Raw genomic sequence first — 21,283 nt, forward strand, 5'->3', positions numbered from 1 at the left:
GACCTAAACTTGGTAATATAAAGAAAAAAGGTGCTAAAAGTTAAAAAAAAAGAAAGTTATTATAAATAAGTGTATTACTATTACTATGTGGTACACTGGAGAAGGCACACACCGAAACACGTCTGTGCAATAAAAAAAACACACTATTATGCAAGGTGCAGCCTCCTCCCTCTTGAAACATTGAATTTAAAATTTGGGCCAGCACCCTCAGAGGTTTAAATAATTAAGAGTGACACCTGCTCCAAGAAGAAAATTGACATTATAGGTCCTACTATATATTGTCTAACTTGTGTAACTTAAAATGTGTCTTGTGTAATCTTCAGGTCTCATCAGATGTATTGTAATTCATTTACTTTGGGTTCCTTCGTGTTTTGATATTCTGTTTTGATGAAGGCCCTTGAAATGTCTGCCACACACTGCTCTCAGAAAAAGAATGAAAGGACTTCTTGTGCTTCACTTTATAGTCTTTTTTTCCAGCTCACCATGGACTGTTCCAATTGGGTCCATGCATTGGTTTACTTTTCTACACATCTTGAGCGCAACAATACCAATGCCTCCAGTTTCAAAAAATGTGCCACACCAATGGAGAAAAACTGTATTGGACATTTAGAAAGCACTGCCTTGTATTGTTGTCCAGAATTTATCTGAGAAAAAAATGCTAGGCAATAGGTAGGCCTACATTCGGATCATGAAAACGAAGGACTTCTACTGTATAAACTTATGTCAGAAGGGGGCAAACTCATGATTACAGTCCCAGGAGCACGAGTCAAACAAAGGTTTAAAAATGTATCAAGTTTATTACAGTTACAAGAATAAAAACGGACATAGAAAATTGGGCACCTTGAATGTTTCACAAAAGTTCCAAATGCAATAAAAATAAAATGTTATACACAATCTACACCCCATGCAGAGTTAGTCAGCACAGCAAATAGTAAATAGGCAAACAAGAATAAACTACTCATGGCAAACTATCAATAGTAAAATGCACACAATACTACATACTAATGTCACAGGATAAATAGGTTAGTTTCAGATGGCAATGTTCACAAAATAAATACAATCTTCACCAATAATAACTCAAAACAGAAGGGTCAGACATATGGATATTGGTGGAGATTCGTCAGAATTTACGGCCAGACATGGTTGACCCAGCCCACGGAAAGCTATACAACTCTGCCCTTCGCCAGTAGTCTGTAAGAGCTGGGGCGTGAACAAGACCCATGTAAATGATCAGAGATAGATAGCTGAACATGTCTGCCATGGTCAGTTCTTCCCAAAGATGTGCATGACTCCGTCTCCCAAATTTGTGTTACTGAGGACCTTTTGTAAAACTGCATCGGAGATGAATCAGGGACGCAGGAACTCATTTTGACCAGGGGGTGCTGTGGTCGGTGGAGGGTTTGGGAGTCCTCTCCCAGGAAAAAAAAAATGTTTTTTAGATGCAATTTCCTGCATTCTAATCAATTTTAGGATGAAGAATGGCGAATCCCATCTGACTAACTTCTTCATGTTTTATGTAGCCTAACCAAGGATGACTAGATTTTACCTTTTTTTGTTTTGTTTAGCATTTCACTTCAAAATTATTCAGTTCTTCTTGAGGAAGGGAAACGCGCACCTAATGTGGAGGTGAGGGCGTGTTCAAGAGCAAATCGCGCTGCCGTGACAGTTTCTCTCTTCTCCATGGGCAGTCTACAATGTGTGAAATTTAAATGCATGACTAGGCTATGCGATGCTCTTGTGAGAGGTGACCGGGCTTTCAAACAATTTTGATTTCTTGCAATTACGACTGTGTATCTCAAGATGCATACGATCAGGACCCCTGCACTGTCTCCCCGCCCGCGCACAAAAGCTCGCACGCACACACAGAGAGGCATACTGCTTCCCGAATGTGATTACACTCTGACAGCCAAAGAGTTTGTGCTGTGATCGGCGAGAGAAGTAGGCTAAGCGCCAAAGCAGCTCGTGCCATTACTGGCTATTGATACAGGGAGAGTGTGAAAGCCACCTTTAGTTTGCATTTGACGCAGGCCATATTTAAGACTCACTAAAAGTATGTCTGAATTTAGGGTAATACACAAGTGCAGCTGCGTCTGTTGTCCAGTATGGGGGGTGCTGCAGCACCCGGAGCACCCCACTTCCTGCGTCCCTGAGATGAATAGGCAAAAGAGATCCAATATGGATTAATTTCGCCCAGTAATAACTTGCGGACCAGGAGTACGAGTTGGTCTAAACACTGGTTGTTGTGGAATTATATCTTGAACCTCTGTGTCCTGCCACCCACATCCCTCTTCAGTTTGCGGTAAGTCTCTCCCCCTTCCTCCTGGCGGGCGGCCGACTCCTCGTCCTCTGCCTCCACCTCTGCCTCTGCCACGTCCAGGAGACCTACCGCACGGCCATCTTCTTCGCTGGGGGTATGTATTCATCTCTGTCATAGAAAACAATGCACAGAGACTTTCAAAACATGTTACCCCGACCGAACGGCTCTTGGCCTGGTCTGACTCAAAAAAAAAAAAAAACACTCAGTAATACACAGAAGCGCTGTCCATGGGACTTACGCAGTCTTCCTCTTCGTCCAGGGATGAATTCAAAAGCGATGTGTCTGTTCTGCGGAAAAACACCAAAAATATGGCGAATATTGGGCAGCATGTACACTTTTATACTTCAGCTTCAATAACAAGCTGCACCTGTGCAGTAGGCCTACAGAACTGCATGCTGATTGGATGTTGCACCAACCCGGGCGCGGGGCTCATTGATTGTTAATTGGAATCCACGGATGGTGCTCATCCCGGCTGCGGGGCCCATTGATTGTTAATTGGAACCCGCCGACGGGGGTTCATCCTGCCGGTGGGGTGCATTGATTGTTAATTGAGACCGCGGGCGGTTGTAATCACTGGCCCTCAGCTGGCAGCGGCAGCTGGGTGTTACACATGCAGCTGCAAACCCCAGCTGCATGCGCCTGGTACTGTCGGGGTGTCTACTGATGCTTATGCCCATGGAATGTGGCATCTGGGCAGGCTGGTTGGTATCAGCTCAGCCCTGTGCAGTGGTAGTGGGGCCTGGCAGATTGGTGTGTCTAATGTGCCCTGATTACCCATAGCAAGTGTCTCTTGAGAAGTCATGGTGGTGTGGATATGGTGGTGGAGAAAACTCTTTGTAACCGCCGGCCAGGCTGTATACCGCCCGCGGCTGGTGAACATTAACTGGTTAAGATAAAACATAAGGTAATAATAATAATAATAATAATAAAATAAAAAAATAAACATAAAAATAAAAAAATAAGAATGATATATAATTTAAGTTAGGGGAAAGCATCTGAGAACAGCTTTGTCTTGAGTCTTAAAGCTATCAATAGCTATCAAGCTTTGACCTGAACTATGACCAACACCTCCCAAGAGTGGTATGACTTTAACCAAAAATACCAACAAATATACTGTATGAATGTAGTGGGGCGGTGGGGGCTCAAGAGGTGGAAGAGGAGCCGGTCGGCAACCCGAAGGTTGCAGGTTCAAGCTCCACTCTACCTGACCCCATTGATGTATCCTTCAGCAAGACACTTAACATTGCTCCCAAGTTGCTCCTGGTGGCAGGGTGGTACTCTGCGTGGCAGCTACTGGCACACGGTGTGTGAATGTGAGTGCAAATGGGTGAATGTGAGGCATACAATGTAAAGCGCTTTGAGTGCTCGAAGGAGTGGAAAGGTGCTATATAAATGCAGTCCATTTATGCTTCTTTTCCACTGCCAGTTTTCTGATAGACCTGCAGCCCCATACAGCACGACTTGGCTGCCACTTTTTGTTTTTCAAATAGGTGCGACACAGCTCAATCGTAAAGCAAAAAGTGGTGACTGAGTTGCTCTGTAGGCCTACCAGAAAATCGGCAGTGGGAAACAGGCAATAGTCACTAGTCACTCCTGAGGCCTCAGACCTGGATGACATGCATCCAAGGGTAAAGCCACAGCAATGCAGGTTGTCTGGAGACCCAAGACAAAGACTGTGGTGAGACTTCCACCAGAGCTGGGCAGATGTGGCCAGGAACCCACCAGCTGAGATGCCAAGCAAGGAGTCCAGTGAGGGAGCTACAGATGCGTCCAAAAAGTCAGAGAATGCGTGCACATCAGTAGTGCAGGTGCTGGACCAAGCAAAAAATCAGTGAAAGGAAAATATACAGTCAATCAGGAAAGTATTCACAGCGCTTTTCTTTTTTCACATTTTATTATCTTACAGCCTTATTCCAAATGCTACAAATGAATCTCTGCTGTCAAAATCCTACACAAATTATTCCATTATGACCATGTGAAAAACAAGTTGTCTTGACAGTTTTGAATTTTGAGTTTTGAACTGACATGGTTTGGCGATGTATGGATGCCGTCAACATTGGAAATCTGAATTACACCTAAAGAAGCATGCATGTCAACATGCACTGTGACTACAGAAGCAGATCATGATACTCTCCGTATGATTTTATTTAAAACTCACACCCATCTATTTTAGCCAGGTGTACACTCAAAATGTACAATTTCAATGTACTGAAAGGTTGAAACACACACCGATGACCTCCCTTTTAATCCCTTTTCATTTCGAAATGAAAAAATGAATGTAATTGCTGCCAAAGGTGGTTCTACAAAGTATTAAGCAAAGGCTGTGAATACTTTTGTAAATATGATGTCTTTGTTTTTTATTTTTATACATTTTCAGAACTGTCAAGACAACTTGTTTTTCACATGGTCATAATGGAATAATTTGTGTAGGATTTTGACAACAGAGATTCGTTTTTAGCATTTGGAATAAGGGTGTAAGATAATAAAATGTGAAAAAAGTGAAGCGCTGTGAATACTTTCCGGATTGACTGTAGGTCCGCAACACTGTTCGATGCTCCCCGAAAAAGTTAAATGTTATATATAAAAAGTTAAATTCTGAAACGTTGTGCCATTAAACTTTTTCTGGGAGCTTAGAACAGTATGCTGCAGACCTATATTTTCCTTTCAGAGCTACAGATGTGAGCAGGGAGGACTTGTGATGATTATATTATTCATTCTCCAGCAGTGGTTGCCTGTTGGCCAATCTTCATTAATGGCACATTGCCCAGTAAAATGAAGTATGACGGTTCAGTTAGCAGGGTAAGAGCACAGTTTTACTCAAAATTTTGCAATGAACATAACATATCAGTGACATATCAAAGTTCAAAAATGAGAAGTTCTTGGTGTGCGTGAACTGTTGCATCTTTGACTGCAAGTCTATTTGATTTATCAAGAGCCAGGGTATCCAAGGTAATGTCTGCATACCAAGAAGGATGAACCACATCCAATTGGATTAACTGTGGATGCAAGAAGAAGCTGCCTGAATACTCTGAAAGGGATGTTTGGATGCTAACCCGGACTGTATCCAAAAAAACATAAAACGCAGCTGTCCAAATCACGGTAGAATGAAATGTGGTGACAGTTTATTTTAGGGATACATCTATTAGCACTAATACATACAATGTGCCTGTATAAGTAGCGTGTAAGGCATGTACAAAGCAAAATCAAACATTTGTTAGGCATGTATTCGCAAATGTCTTGTTCATGCACAATAAAGGACTTATTACCAATTTAACCTTAGTAAGGACCTAGTAGGCCTTAGCGTTTGCTTAGTACATGCCTTACAAGTTACTTATGCAGGCATTAATGTTGCATGTATTAATGCTAATAGATGTATCCCTAAAATAAAGTGTCACCTTAAATGTGCACTTCTACGCTCCTGTTTCCACCAGAACTGTCCATCGAGAGCTTCACAGGGTCAATACGGCCGGTCACCCAAAGATCACTTTCAGACAGCTTCCTCTTGCGTCCACAGTTAATCCTGTTGGATGTGATTCATCCTTCTTGGTTGTATGCAGACATTACCTTGGATAACATGGCTGTTGATACATCACAAAGACTGGCTGTCTCAGTCAAAGATGCAACTAGCTGCACGCTGCAGCACGCACCAAGAATTTCTCATTTTTGAACTGTGATATGTCACACATAATGGTGTGTACATTGCAACATTTTGAGCAATACTGTGTTCTTCTTACCCTGCTAATTGAATCTTCACACTTCACTTTTACTGATGCAATGTGCAATTAATGAAGATTGGCCAACACGCTGGTCCACTTGAGCCCTGAAACAACACACTAAAATGGCAGGTGTCTCAGTTATTTTGTCCAACCCCTGTACATGGGGCCCTAGTGACTCAGTCACACTTAACCCCCCTGAACAACACCCCTGAGGAATGGGAACATTCACAAGTGAACCGGGAGGAGTACAAGCAGATACTGACCAACAAAGCTATACAGTACACTGTACATAAAAATGAGAGCAACTATAGATATTTGTGCAACACTGGATGTTAAAATTAGGGCAGGGACTCGATTAATTTTTTAAATCGAATTAATCTATAGGCTTTGAAATTAATTAATCGCATTTTAATCACATTTAAATATCTGACTTGAGATTTTTTTTTTAAAAATGAAAAACAGAAAAAAAGACCACTAACCTACTGTAGAATATCTAAAGCCCCCCAGATTTTCATATTCATCATTCAATCTTGGACATCTCATTAAACCGTTCCACTGATTGATAGGCTACTGGTATATCTACTTTTGTTTTCCAATGGTGTAATATTATCCTGCATCCAGAGCTGTTCTGCACCATGAGGATTGGTGGGCATTTAACCTGCTCCACTCAGGGGCGTGCCTAATTTCAGGTATTTATTGTATTATGCCAAGTTTGAGAAAATGCCAGTGATTTGTTATCATGGGGAATTTTGCCACTAGTAGGTCTAAAAATGGCCTGTACTGGGTATGGATAGGTTAAAAAAAAAATCGACACCCAAGCTGGCGCTAGATCTGCAGGGATGGATATCTTGAATAACTGTCTCAGACTAAAAGCATAGTGATACCAGGATACAGTATGTGCGGTACACCTAAGCCAACATCTAGAGTGCATAACGTTTTGTTTCATTTACATATGTTGTTTTTTTGTCTGGATAACATTTCTAACACAGTAGGCATTTTATGTTCCCAATGAGAAATGCTTTGTATGTCCTTGACCATGGGAACCCCCCTTATTCAAGAAAGACAAGACAAATCCCCTTTACCTCTCTGTTGCCTTTTGAATTTCAATTCACAATAAATTATCTGTAATCAGAGTAGGGAAAATATTTACCTTTTTGGTTCTCTGTTAGTTTCTTATTGGTGTTGGTTACAATAAAAAAACACAGCACATAGCGAGAATGTTAGGACATAAATGCTTCCTTTTTTAATTCACATCAGGGAGGGTCACGTGTATGAAAGAAAAAGAGGAGAAAGCTTAACTCAATTACTGGAATAAGGTAACTGATTCTCTTTTTTTCTATGAACTCGTTGATGTACTTTCATATTGGATTGCACAGCAAATTTTTTCCCACATTCCAAACACTCATATGGTTTCTCTCCAGTATGTATTCGCACATGATTTTTCATACCCTGCTGGTGAGCAAACCGTTTTGAACACACTGGGCAGGAGTAAGGTTTTTCCCTTGTGTGGACTCTCCTATGTTTAGTCAGATGACAAGTCATTGTATACGTTTTCGGGCAAAATTCACATTTGTATGGGCGCTCTCCAGTGTGAGTCCGTGTGTGAAGCATCAGCGCTCCTGCACTAGTAAAAGCTTTACCACAGTAAGAACACAAGTAGGGTTTCTCACCAGTGTGTATTCGCTCATGGAGAATTAAGAGGTCACGGTAATTAAACCCCCTTCCACAGACTGAGCACTCAAAAGGGCGTTCCCCTGTGTGGGTTCGTATGTGCGCGTCTAATTGGGATTTTGAGTGATATGTCTGGCCACAGTAAGAGCAAAGATGACGTCTCTGCCTGGTGTGCACTCTCAGATGATGTTCAAGGCCGCATTTCGAATAAAAGATGCTGTGGCATTTGGAGCATGGATGCAGTCGTGGTGTGTATGCTGCTGTATTCTCTGGCTGATGTCCTGTTTCATTCTGTTGTGCCGCGCTCTTCTCTTTCGTATGGGCTTCCTTGTGTTTTCTCAGTAATGATTCCGAATAAAAGGCTTTGCCACATTCGGTGCACCTTACATTTGTTGTGCCTGGATAGACGGGGACCTTGTGAAAGCTGCCTTGTGCCCCATTCTTCTCTGTGGACGCAGTGTCCTTTCCCTCATCGTTGTTAACCGTGCTTTCAACGGCACTTCTGTAGCCTGCAGAATATAAAATATGAACACGTATGCATTTCATTAAATTTAGCAGACACTTTTATCCAGTTCAGTTTACAACGAGGACATACATAGTAAGTAAAGAGTTTAGGGGGAATACAGACTACTGCAGCAATAAACAAATTGTGTGGGCCTACGATGCAAGCAGGACAATGTTATATCAGTCCCTCCAGGATTTTGCACTGGGATGTTGTGATTTTTGCGGTCAAAATGGCTGATTTTGTAGCGGCATTTTCTCATTCTTTGCAAAGATTTTGCGGCATTTTCTCATTTTTTGCAAAGATTTTGCACCCCTTTCTGGATTTTTTTGGTATCTGAAAACCACAATCAGTCTAAGCAGGCTTAAGACAAAAGAGAGAGAGATTCAGAAACACACTTCCTATATAATAGAATAATAAAATATTGTCAAAAGCGTCAGAGCGTCTTATTAGCCAGTGCGTCCAATGTGTAAAAAAAATAATGGCCGCGACACTCATAAATCTCTGTCGATATTTTAGAACGACTTCGGGGGAAAACGGGACAGCGCGTTATGAAAAAAATACTTGTGGGTATAGCCTACCACTAGGCCTAATGAAGAGCGTCGCGGGGTACAGTAGCCAGGCTGTATGCAAGCGTTACAATGTCACCTGTTGGAAGACGTCTCTCTCTCTCTCTCTCTCTCTCTCTCTCTCTCTCTCTCTCTCTCTCTCTCTCTCTCTGCAAGCTGTTGCATATTATTTGCTTGATGCAAAGTTGTGATGGCATGCACGCTCTCGTTGACATGGTTGTGTGCATGGTTGCATGGATTCGCAAGACTTTATTGCAATAACACAGTGAAAGCGTGGAAGGGCCGTTCACTTCCTATCTCGGTGTCCTTGACTGAAACAAGTTGCAAAACTCCACACTTCCGAAACCTTTGCGATCGGCACTACAGTGATTGTTATCAGAAGGCTTGTGCCTACGCATAGACATAGACCCTTAAATTACAAACATTAGCGAACATTGAAAAAAGATCAGACAACGACCGCCGGGTATGCTCATGAAAGCGACAGGGGAGAGTGGAGAAGTTCCGCAAACATGTAGCCTAAGATGTTTGCTACTGTGCGACAGTACCGCCACTATTTCATGACTGCATACACTTCTTCGTCATGGATAAATGGGCAACAATACTTTTTCCACCCAGGATTGCACTGAAAAGTAGGCTACTGCTGTTTAAAAAAAGGTCATGAGTGTGCAGCACCGACGCCTGCGTGTATGTGTGAGGGAGGGGAGGAGAGACGCGGAACAGCTGAGATGAGGGTCGCGACTTCCGAAATAGCAGGCAATTCTTTTTCAATGTTTCAGTGACATATTAACAAAAATGCTTCGTATTGGTTTTCGGTGGTATTGGAGTCACATTTTTATTATTTTGACGAAAATATAAATCAATAAACTCCACAGAATGTTGAAATTTTGCGGGGAAAATGCGGATTTACAGGAATTACGCGGCATCGTGAAATTATGCGGAATATCATTGAATTTGCATGAATCCACGCGATCGCTGAATCGCGAAAAACTGGAGGGACTGTTATATAGAAGGTTATGAATGAGTGGTGATTGGTTTAGTAATGAAGGGAAGCTCTTCAAGCTTTGAGAGGGGTGACCCTACTGTTCTTGCAGCTGGTAGTTCAATCCACCGTTGCTTTAGAACACAAGATTGCAAAAGGATGGCAGCATATGCAGCAACTAGAGAGTATTAAACAAGATCGTTAAACTTAAAATAAAAGACTCACTATTAAGTTCATTGGTCCCATTCGCTTCTTTTTCGCTGAATGGTGTTTGGCTGCTCTGCTCTGAGTCACTCTGTTGGTCGTGTTGACTGGTGACATTCTGTCCTTCATCAGAGTCTCTCTGTGGGTCTCCTTCATCCACATCTCCACTCCAGTCCTCATGGTCATAATATGTGTCTGAGTCGTTCAGGGAACTTTGGAGGTCATGGGGTACTGAAACACATTTCTCTGCTGGTTTTGTGCTGAGTGCTGCTTGCACAGAAGAACAATGGGTGCCAGATAGTGTGGACAGGATAGTGTCGGGCATGATGTGTGATGAGGACCCTGGAGGGGGGGAAGTTTCAAGTTTAGTTTGAGCATTCCTCAGACTAATTTTCCCTGAACAACTGCAACAATATTAACAACATTCACTTATATTAAATAATCAATGTGGTCCTCTTTTTCTTTCACCAATACAGCACTATATTTGTCAATTGATTTTCAGCCGTTACTTATTATCGGGGTTTTTTTTTTGCAACAAGTGTTTTGAGACCATGGTGTGTGTGTGTGTGTGTGTGTGTGTGTGTGTGTGTGTGTGTGTGTGTGTGTGTGTGTGTGTGTGTGTGTAAATGCTAACTATTATTTGACCATTAAATTACCTGATGATAGGCGTGTTAAATCTTTGCAGTGATGTAATAACACCTGAATGGGCTTTGGGTCATGAACCATCTGTAGACAATCCTCCAAGATCAAAGGATCTTCATCAAACCAAGCGGCTACCTGCAAGACATAACTTCACATAGTAATATATCTCTAGCTAGTGCGAGTTGTTAGAAAGCAAGTTAACATCATGCAGTATAGACCATGGGTGTTATTAAGCTCATACTGAATGAAATAGCACTTTTCATGTGAAAGGAAGGTAATGTTTTGAAACTAAGATTTTGAAACTACCGTTAAGTGTCTCCCTACAGTCGTCAGGATACAGTGGGTTCGCTTTAGTGGATTTTGGTACATGTCATAATACAAGTCTCTCTCATGTCTCTCTCACACAGATGATATATGACACATTTTCTTGCACGCCAGTTAAGTCAAAATTGTTTAATCACAAACAAATCAGAAGAGAACAACAGAGGACATGAGAAAAATGATTCATTTTGGTTGAGATTTCATTTCTGTACTTGACTGCTCACCTGATAGAAGCTTGGAACTGGTAGTGACATTTCCACTCTGGACAGGAATTCCTCCACCAGAGACTGCAGAGCTGTGTCAAATCTCTGGCCATAATGCAATGGGTAGGTGTCCTAAGACAATGACAGGTGTATTTAGAAGACAGTAGTGTTAATGTCACTTACAGTACTTTATGACGTTATGACTTTTCTCCATCCAATCTCGTCCTTGCTTGCAGTGTTTTACAATTATCCCTTTCACAATAAACAGCTACAGTAGTATGCAGTCATGGTGGTGTCATTGTCTTGGAGATTTCTATGGAGGAACTGGTGCCACCCAATATGTAAACATCCATCCTCCCTTGCTCACGTGCCTGCTAATGACCTCATGATGATGTCACTGACGACAGAAAATTAATTCAATATCTTACAAAAGCGCAATTCTAATGTAATGTCCTAATTTGCTATTGGGGTGGTGAATGAAGAACAGTCCCCCAAAAAATGTTGTGGCTAGGCTGACAGCAGGAAAACTTAATTGTTTTCTACACGGCGTCAGCGAAATGCGAGGCCACAAGCACAAGTGCAGCATATTGGAATGCACACATTGTCCCATTGTCAGCCTCACCTGGAAGTAACGTCTTCTATACCCCGGTTTCTTCACAAGGTCCTGGATGAGATCCACAAAGTTCCTCACAGCAGCATCTACTTTTTGGTACATGTCCTTTGAAAATGTAATCACCAATGAAACCACATTAATATCACACCACACATTATAACATACAGTAGTAAGTTTAAGAGCTGTTGCTTGTGTTTAAACTGCCATGTTAAAATTCCAGTTACCCTTTCACTTGAAGTGCTTTCAGAAATCTTTGTGAGTCTTTTGAAGTGTGGCTGCATCGTCTGGACCGTTATTGATGGGTCATCACGACATAATTCTAAAATAACCTTTATGTTTGATAACAAAAACACATAGTTATGTCACAATTGGAGTACCACTCCCCTCCCTGCAGGACATTTACACCACACGCCTCACCCGGAAAGCACTGATGATCATCAAAGACACAAGCCACCCTGCACACAAACTGTTCAGCCTCCTGCCCTCTGGAAAGAGGTACAGGCGCCTCCGTTCCCGCACCACCCGGCTGGCGAGCAGCACAATGCACCAAGCGATCAAGATGCTGAACACTCAACCCACTCTCCCTCCACTGTCAGCCTCTAGCCAGCAAGGCCACTGACAACCCCCCCCCCCCCACTGTCAGCCTCTAGCCAGCAAGGCCACTGACAACCCCCCCCCCCCATCCCCCACCACCATATCTGCGACTGAACATTCCACCTGCACTACTATACTTGTGACTGAACTTTCAACCTGCACTAACTCAAAACATGCACACACACACACACACACACACACACACACACACACACACACACACACACACACACACACACACACACAAGCACACTGCACTTTCTGCACTAAACCCAACATACACACACTGACACACACACACACACACACACACACACACACACACACATACACACACACACACACACACACACACACACACACACACAGACACACGAACACACACACCGCACCTTCTACCTGCACTAAACACACACACACACACACACACACACACACACACACACACACACACACTGCTGCTGGTGTACTTGACAGACCTTTTTATATTTATTTTCTTCAAAATGCTACTATTACCATATCAGAACGCTATAAAGGACTTTTTTTTAGGAAAAGCACAAAAACACAACAAATACCTCTTAATGTATGTCCTCTACAAGTCTTCTGTTGTCCAGTCTTGCACTTTAAATGTCTGTATGAGCACTGTCTATGTCCATACTGTCTTAAGTCCATGTATAAGTACTGTTTATGTCTATACTGTCTATGTCCTTACCTTAATTAGTCTATGTCTGTATGGGAAAGCAAGAAATGTAATTTCAAATTCTTTGTATGACCAGTGCATGTAAAGAAATTGACAATAAAAACCTACTACTACTACTACTACTACTACAAAGATCAGTATTTTCTATTGCAAGTCCATGTTTTCGTCTTCTCTGGTCATTTACCTTTGTTCTCAATCCAAGAAGTAGTTCGATTCTTTCCTTGGTGCTCAGTAGGCTGGGGACCAACTCCAAAACAAGAGACACAAACTCCTCCACCTTCGTATAGTTTTTCACTTGGCACTGCTGTGCCACTTGCCACATAGACGCTGAAACCAGCCTCAGTGGTGGGACCAACAAATTCAGAGAAGGTGGTAGAGCTGCAACAAACATGGCAACAGTTATTATGGATTTGTTCGACCAGGCTAGTTGAATACAGCAAGGTCGCAAAACAGCTCACAAACATTGCCGATATAAAATGAAATCTCATGTCCCCATAATAAGGGGTTACCAAGATGTGAGAAAACCAGCGATTGGTCCGAACTAATCTAAACTAAAAGTGTCATTTACTTACTATCAATCACTGTTGGTTTTGACAGCTGGGCAACCAGTTGTTCGGGAAACCATCTATTTTGTATGTAACATAGGCGTGCTGCGTTGTGCCACTTTCTATGATGATATGCCGCTAAATGAAAAGTGCCTGGTGAAGTACAGGATACATAGAGGGGTGGACAAAATATCTGAGACACCTGTCATTTTAGTGTGGGAAGTTTCATGGCTCAAGTGGACCAGCCTTATGGCCAATCTTCATTAATTGCACATTGCACCAGTAAAGTGAAGTGTGAAGGTTCAATTAGCAGTTTAAGAACACAGTTTTGAGCAAAAAATTGCAATGCCCACATTATGGGTGATTATGGGAGAGCTCAAAAATGAGAAATTCTTGGTGCACATGTAACTGTTTGCATCTTTGGCTGAGAAAGCAAGTCTGTGTGATTCATCAAGAGCCATGGCATCCAAGGTAATGTCTGCATATCATCAAAAAGGATGAACCACATCCAAGAGGATTAACTGTGGATGCTTGAGGAAGCTGTCTGAAAGGGATGTTTGGGTGACCGGCCGTGTGTATTGACCCTGTGGAGCTCTCGATGGACCGTTCTGTTGGAAACAGGAGAGTTGAGATGCTAATTTATTTCTACCATGATTTGAACAGCTGTGGTTTTATGTTTTCATGATACATTCCAGGTTAGCACCCAAACATCCCTTTCAGAGTATTCAGACAGCTTCCTCTTGCATCCACTGTTAATCCTGTTGGATGTGGTTCATCCTTCTTGGTGGTATTGACTCGACTACCCTTTGATCCTTTCGTCTTTCAAGCAAGCATGGGGTGTATTTACTCCAGGAGAAAAATGCAAAGGAAATTGTTGAAATGGTTGTTAAAAAGGAGACCAAAGTTGAGCACACTCTTGCATTGGACCGGAGTAGGCCTAAGCCTATCTATCTCTATTTAAGAAAATCTTTCTTATGTCAAAAACCTTGGTGTGATGTTGGACAGTAATCTCAGTTTCAATGCTCACATCCAAAACACAACAATCAGCTTTTTGACACCTTAGGAACATAGCCAAAATAAGGATTTTGTATATTAACAGGATTTGGGGAAATTAATCGATGCTATCGCTGATTTATCGCAATACCAATGTCTTAGCCCTATGATTAGTGTGGCTAGTAGTAGAAAGGCCGAATGACGAGGAAAAACTGAGTGAGAGTTTCTGTCAATTAGCCTACTGTGCTAGGCCTATGTAAATACATGGGTAAGCGGATGGAGACTCCCAACTGAGATCGCTCCCGGACGTGCGGTCCCAGGTGTTTCTATCACTCCCGGACGTGCGGTCCCACCCGATTATATTTCACGTATTATCATATACTGCCACATACAAGCAATTTAGGGTTAGGTTTAGGGTTAGGGTTAGGTTTAGGGTTAGGGTTAGGTTTAGGGTTAAGGTTAGGGTTAGAAACAAAAAACTAACATCAACAAGATAACTGGCTCCGTCATATGGCGGTGGTACCGATAGTCTGGCTAGTGGGAGCGAGATGAAATGGGAGCGTCCTGAGTTGGGAGCGTCAATCTGGGAATCTATACATGTGCATTGAATGATTATCGATTTTCTACATCGCTGTCTTACCAGTAGAACACAGAGCCGCCATGACAGTGTTGTCACGAGTCTTCGGGCAAAATGTTGAGCATACGCCCGAGATGGAATAAGAAAATTCCTCAATTTAAACTCGGGAATCACGAACTTGCGACTTGCATGAAGAGTCCCTTCTTCCCGTTTCCGTTGAAGTCCTTCCTGAAGTGTCAGGATAGAAGTTTCAGAGACAGTTCCTTAAAAAATCTCTGGAAGTTTAGGATAGACGTTTAGAAGCAATTAAGAGCTATCACTATCATCACATGTAATGGGGTCAAACCATGCTAGTCAGGCCTGGTCGAACAGGCATGCTATCACACTCGTCACACTCCATCCCAGTTGTTATTCACACTCCAGCCCAGGAGGTGGAGGTATTAAGTTGGTTGTAACACAAACACCAACGATAGAGTGGTGTTTTAAACACATCAGACCAAAACACATACGGAGGGAAGGGACTGGATAACATAACTTCTGTTCGGTACGTCTGCTTTGTTTAGATGATTGTTCTGAGAACAATATTCTCCGGTGAAGAGCGGCGAGGGACTTAAGGACAGTTGCACAACAGGTCTGGAATTCAGACACGAAAGTCTTACTTTCTCTCTTGCCCGAAATCGGTGTAAGCCAAGGAGGTCTAACTGGATGATGTGTGACTGAACTAAAGCAGGTAGTGTAGGAGCTAGCATAGCATAGTTGCAGTACATTTTTGACCATTTCCTGCAGTTTCTTTCGATCACCACACAAATGTAAACAATACACAAGGATAACCCAAGCAAACATAAAATACAATTTCTCAGTGATTATTTCATTTGTTGAGAGAATAATGCCATAAAACCTGCATAAGCCTGTGTGAAAAAGTAATTGCCCCGAAAACATATGCACGGCACTGTATGTTGGGTACTTCAGAACCTCAAGGTCTAAACGAGGCATCATCTTGTTTTTTTTTAATGCTGTAAATAATGTTGATATTTGCTTATATGTACAGTCCCAGGAAAAAGTTTGTACACCCTTTGAAATTTCTTACCTTTCTGTCAAAATTGCTCATAAAACATGGTCTGATCTTCCCAGAAATCACAAGAAGGAACAACCAGAGTCTGCTTTAACTAATTCAACCCAAACATTTACAAATGTTCATATTTTCATTGGCCATAAGATGTAAACATTCACAGGACAGCAAGGCATAAGTAAGTACACCCTTGCATTCAATAGATTTTAACCCTAAATTAGTCGCAATAACCTCAACCAGATGTTTCCTGTAGTTGCAGATCAGATTAACAAAACAATCTGGATGTATCTGGTCTCCCTCTTCTTTAGAAAACTGCCTCTCGTCAGCAAAGCTTGTGGGATGTCTGGAGTGCATAGCTTTCTTGACTTCATGCCATATAATCTCAATTGTTTTTTGTCAGGGCTTTGACTGGGCTATTCCAGAATGTGTATTTCATTATTATGAAGCCATTCTAACGTCGATTTGCTTCTAAAGTATGGGTTGTTGTCACATTTCAGCACCCATCCTCTTGTGTGCTTCAACTGTGTGACAGACTGCCTCACTTTTTTCTGTAAAATATCTCGATAAACTTCTGAGTTCATTGTTCCACTGATAATAGCAAACTGAAAAGGGCCTGAGGCAGCAAGGTAGCCGCATATAATGATGCTCCCGCCACCATACTCAAAAGTGGAGATGATGTTTTGGTGAAGGTTTGGTTCTCCAACTCTCCTCCAAACGTGACATTGTGTGTTCCCCTGAACAATTCAACTTTGGTTTCAACGTTGGTCTACAGAATATTTTGCAGTAATTCTATGAAGCATATAAATGCTTTTTCGCAAACCTCAAAGGTGCAGCAATATTTTTTTGGACAGAAACCCCATTCATTTTAGATTGGCAGAATGAATCCCATTTTTAGCTATTCTTGGTTACATCTCCTCTTCTGAGTATGGTGGCGTGAGCATCATTATATGCGGCTACCTTGCTGCCTCAGGCCCTTGACAGTTTGCTTTTATCAGTGGAACAATGAACTCAAGTTTATTGTGATATTTTACAGAAAAAACGTGAGGAAGTCTGTCACACAGTTGAAGCACACAAGAGTATGGGTCCTGAAATGTGACAACAACCTATACTTTAGAAGCAAATCGACTTTAGAATGGCTTCATAATAATGAAATACACATTCTGAAATAGCCCAGTCAAAGCCCTGACAAAAAACAATTGAGATTATATGGCATGAAGTCAGGAAAGCTAGGCCTATGCACTCCAGACAACCCACAAACCTTGCTGACAAGAGGCAGTTCTCTAAAGAAGAGGGAGACAAGATAAAAGCAGATTGTCTTGTTAATCTGATCTGCAACTACAGGACTGTCAAGTCTGGTTGATGATATTGCAACTAACTGAGGGTTAAAACCTACTTAATGCAAGGGTGTACTTACTTATGCCCTGCTCTCCTGTGAACGTTATGGCCTTATGACCAGTACAAATATGATAACATGTAAATGTTTGGGTGGAATTAATTAAAGCAGACTCTGATTGTTCCTTCTTGAGATTTCCGGGAAGATCAGACCATGTTTTATGATAAATTTTGACAGAAATGTAAGACATTTCAAAGGGTGTACAAACTTTTTCCTGGGACTGTATAATGCATATACCTGCAATTTTTCAACTTTATGATTTTTCTACTGAAAGGCTTGTGTACTTGATGGTTGTAACTGTAACTGTTTTATCTTTTAATCCACTTCTCCTCCTAACTTAACTAATGTATTGAGCATGGCACACAGGAGACTTGCCCTATGTCTCATTCCACGCACTTGTGTCAGTGCACTGATGGTTAGTGCACACAGTGCACTGAGGTCCTCAGTGCATGGTGTTGTGGGAAAATTTGAGTAAGCTTACTATGTACTGTGCCCTCGCTGGAAGTGACGGCTGGACATGGCATTAGCTCGCCAAAATATCGGTTGGCTACTGTTTACATTGCACCGCATCTCATGCTTGTATTTACATATCCTTCACCCCAAAGGACAATATCGCAAATAAAATACTTTACTTGGCATGAAAAGGTTGGTGTCTCAGCAACACTACTTACAGAATTAGGAGACTGTTGACCAAACTCTTCTACTGAATTGAATGCCACGTTTTCTCCTTTTCATTGTCAACATGGCGGCCGTTTAGTGCGTGCAGTGTCCATCATTCAAGCACTGCGTTTTCCGCTATTGTTAGGGGATCATCCGGGCACTTTCAGTGCACTGACTCAGACGAAATTTTCAGCGTCAGTGCCCTAGGGCAGTAATGGGTAACTAGTTGGCTTAACTTGTAGCCTAAAGGTTGCCGGTTGGACTCCTGATCCGCCAGGTTGGTGGTGGGGAGTAATCAACCAGTGCTCTCCCCCATCCTCCTCCATGACTGAGGTACCCTGAGCATGGTTCTGTCCCGCCACACTGCTCCCTAGGGGTGCCATTGAGGGCTGCCCTCTTGAATGAGTGAGGCATAAATGCAATTTTGTTGTGTGCAGTGTTCACTTGTGTGCCGTGGAGTGCTGTGTCACAATGACAATGGGAGTTGGAGTTTCCCAATGGGCTTTCACTTTCACAAGGCACTGAAACACAGTGCCCGAAGTGCACAAGTGCGTGGATTGAGACACGGGGTACGTTTGCACTTCAAGTATTTCCCACCACGCCCCCCTACGCACAGCTGTTGTGGATCTCCAATTTCCCTGGGCAAACCATTTCTCTGAGGACTTTGATGAAGATGCATGTCGAAACGTTAGTCTGAATGCACTGATAAAGTGAATAACCAAAAATAGACATCCGCGTGGCACCAGGTTTTTTCCCCCTTTTTACTACCCACCTGTACCACTTGAAAACGGGAGATATAGCATGTACACAGTCACAGACATGAATGTATTACCTATTCACATTGATTTTAATGTGTTTTCTGCTTCTGTATGCACATGGATTTGTTTATGAATGTTTTAAGTTATTTCCTTGAGTTTACATACAAGTTGTGTATAGCCTTGACCTTGGTCACAGTAGTCATACCTGTCGTCTAGTGTATACTTGGTGAGCAGGCTTGGTGCCTACCCACAAAAAAAAAAAAACATACATTTGTGAATGGGCAGCAGTATGCAAAATAAGCTGCTAAAGTTACACTCTAAATGTTGAATATTAGTTAACCCTTTTTTTCTAACTAAATAATAGCCTCATTTACACCAGATACGGTCAGACGTTCCATCGAATGTTGACTCCTTGTGTTTTTTTTGTCTCCATCCAGATTCCAGTAAACAGGCGCGTCTTTAAAAAGACCTTTGTGGGGGGTTCTAACATGTGACGTTGAAGGAGAAAGGGAAAAGGGTGCAGGGCAAAGGCTGATAAGTTTCTGAGTCTGTACACTTAAAATCTTGTCTTTTATTATATCATGGCTGGATAATCGTTTCGACTTCAACAGTCTTCATCAGATTCTCTACAAACACAGTCTGAGTGGTGATTAGAACATGCCTGGCCTGCAGCCTAACGTGTGACGTGTCACCCTCTCGGGCACAGATTGGTCAGAGGGAGCCGTCATGTCGAGCTTTAAAAACCCTGCAAACTCTACTGCAAAAGAACTTGTTGCACTGCCAAGACCTAACATCAACGATGCACCAGTACTTGAAATAAAGATCAGCGATGTACTAGACATGGAAAAAAGAAGAGAACCGTTAGCCCCCTGGATCGGCTCTGAGGTGCACACCTTTCTGAGCATCATGAAGCAGCCCAGGATTCAGATAGCCTTAAGGGAGGGAGGGAAGAAAGTGTTTGCAGAGGTGGCACAGCACATGGTGGCACGAGGCTTCAACAGAACATCTGGCCAGTGCCGGGAGAAGATGAAGAAGCTTAGATTTGATTACCGCAGGATTAGGGACCGCAACAACACCAGTGGCAGCACGAGACCACAGTGGAGGTGGTATGACGACATGGATGCCATCTACGGAAGCGGACCGGTGAGCCAGAGCCCAGATGAAAGCATGGACCCGGGCCTGTCATTGCTTACGGCAACTAATGGTATGTGTCTTAATTAACTAGTTAGTAACTATTTGACAGGACAGTGTGAGAGGTGGACAGGAAGCAAATTGGGAGAGAGACGGGGAGGGGTTGGCAAAGGACCCGGGCCAGGAATCGAACCCAGGCCAGCCGCATGGCAGACAAGTGCCCTACCGGTTGGCCATGGCAGGGCCGAACTAATATGTTTTTTATATATATACTGTAAATAGTATATACAGTCCCCTCCATAAGTTTTGGAACAGCATGGAAAATGTCCTTGTTTTTGTCGAGGGCGTTGATAATAATGTGTGATATGTGAAAAATCTCAGCACATGCCAACCTTTGTTTGAACCCACCCAATTTTTCAGACGAGTAAAAATATTGCAACAGGTGACTGATAAATGTCTCTTGCTGGCCAGCACTTTTTGCCCTGGGTTTAAACCCTTAAAGATGTATGCTTTTTGCGCAGACGCACACTGAGCCTCTGCATCCATCAAATCTGTCTCTGTACGCCTTCACGCCTCTGCACCCAAGGGACGCAGTGGCAGAACACTAATTTGCCTTTTAGTTTCATATTCATCTTTAGGATTTTAAACCAAATGTCTTCAGTGCACAACAAAAGCAAGGGAATTTTACTTGCTGTTCCAATGCTTCTTTGAGGAGACTGTAGTTCTATATCACACATAATTAGTATGCTGTAATGTTATGTGATGTTGGCTAGGCTGATCTGGTACTGCATAATGCATTGACTACATGTTTATTTGTTTTCAAAAGATTCCGAAGATACTGTAGCATTCGATTGCAGTAGCTCGTCTGCGAACAGCAACGACCCATGCAAAGAGTCCATCATGTCAGCAGCTCAGGCATCCTCTTCAGCTGCTGAAGCCTCATACACGTCAGCTGCATCATCCACACAGGCTGCATCATTTTGCCCTGACGGCGCACAAAGTGGTACGAACATCAGACTACTTCTTTCATGATCAAAATGGGCCATTTATGTGAATCGCACAGAAGGGGGGGGGGGGGGGGTATTCAGGCGCAGGGCACAGACGTAGTTCTATCAAAAATGTTCAA

The 21,283-nt window shown here is 42.5% G+C and overlaps 2 protein-coding genes across 3 annotated transcripts in view; one reads left to right on the forward strand and one right to left on the reverse strand.

The window, feature by feature from the left end:
* Positions 1-7,246: 7,246 nt before the first annotated feature.
* On the reverse strand, positions 7,247-15,476 carry LOC134447253 (zinc finger protein 888-like). 2 transcript variants are annotated; one of them, XM_063196629.1, is made up of 8 exons: positions 15,210-15,476; positions 13,216-13,409; positions 11,962-12,066; positions 11,747-11,842; positions 11,146-11,256; positions 10,615-10,735; positions 9,980-10,300; positions 7,247-8,213 (listed from the first exon to the last, which is right to left on the reverse strand). In XM_063196629.1, the coding sequence occupies exons 1-8, from the start codon at positions 15,229-15,231 to the stop codon at positions 7,333-7,335; spliced, it is 1,851 nt and encodes a 616-aa protein (XP_063052699.1). In that variant the 5' UTR covers positions 15,232-15,476; the 3' UTR covers positions 7,247-7,332. The 2 variants fall into 2 exon arrangements, with proteins under 2 accessions (XP_063052699.1, XP_063052700.1); XM_063196630.1 differs by lacking the exon at positions 11,962-12,066 and having other exon boundaries at positions 15,210-15,475.
* Positions 15,477-15,667: 191 nt separating this feature from the next.
* LOC134447066 (uncharacterized) overlaps positions 15,668-21,283 on the forward strand; it is a 43,583-nt gene continuing 37,967 nt past the window's right edge. The window contains exons 1-3 of the mRNA XM_063196351.1: positions 15,668-15,777; positions 19,464-20,230; positions 20,984-21,160. Of these exons, the coding sequence (XP_063052421.1) occupies positions 19,753-20,230; positions 20,984-21,160 (655 nt within the window). The 5' untranslated portion in view covers positions 15,668-15,777; positions 19,464-19,752. The remainder of the gene's footprint in view (positions 15,778-19,463; positions 20,231-20,983; positions 21,161-21,283) is intronic.

This window comes from Engraulis encrasicolus, chromosome 4 (assembly GCF_034702125.1).
Source record: "Engraulis encrasicolus isolate BLACKSEA-1 chromosome 4, IST_EnEncr_1.0, whole genome shotgun sequence".
NCBI classification, from domain to species: Eukaryota; Metazoa; Chordata; class Actinopteri; order Clupeiformes; family Engraulidae; genus Engraulis; species Engraulis encrasicolus.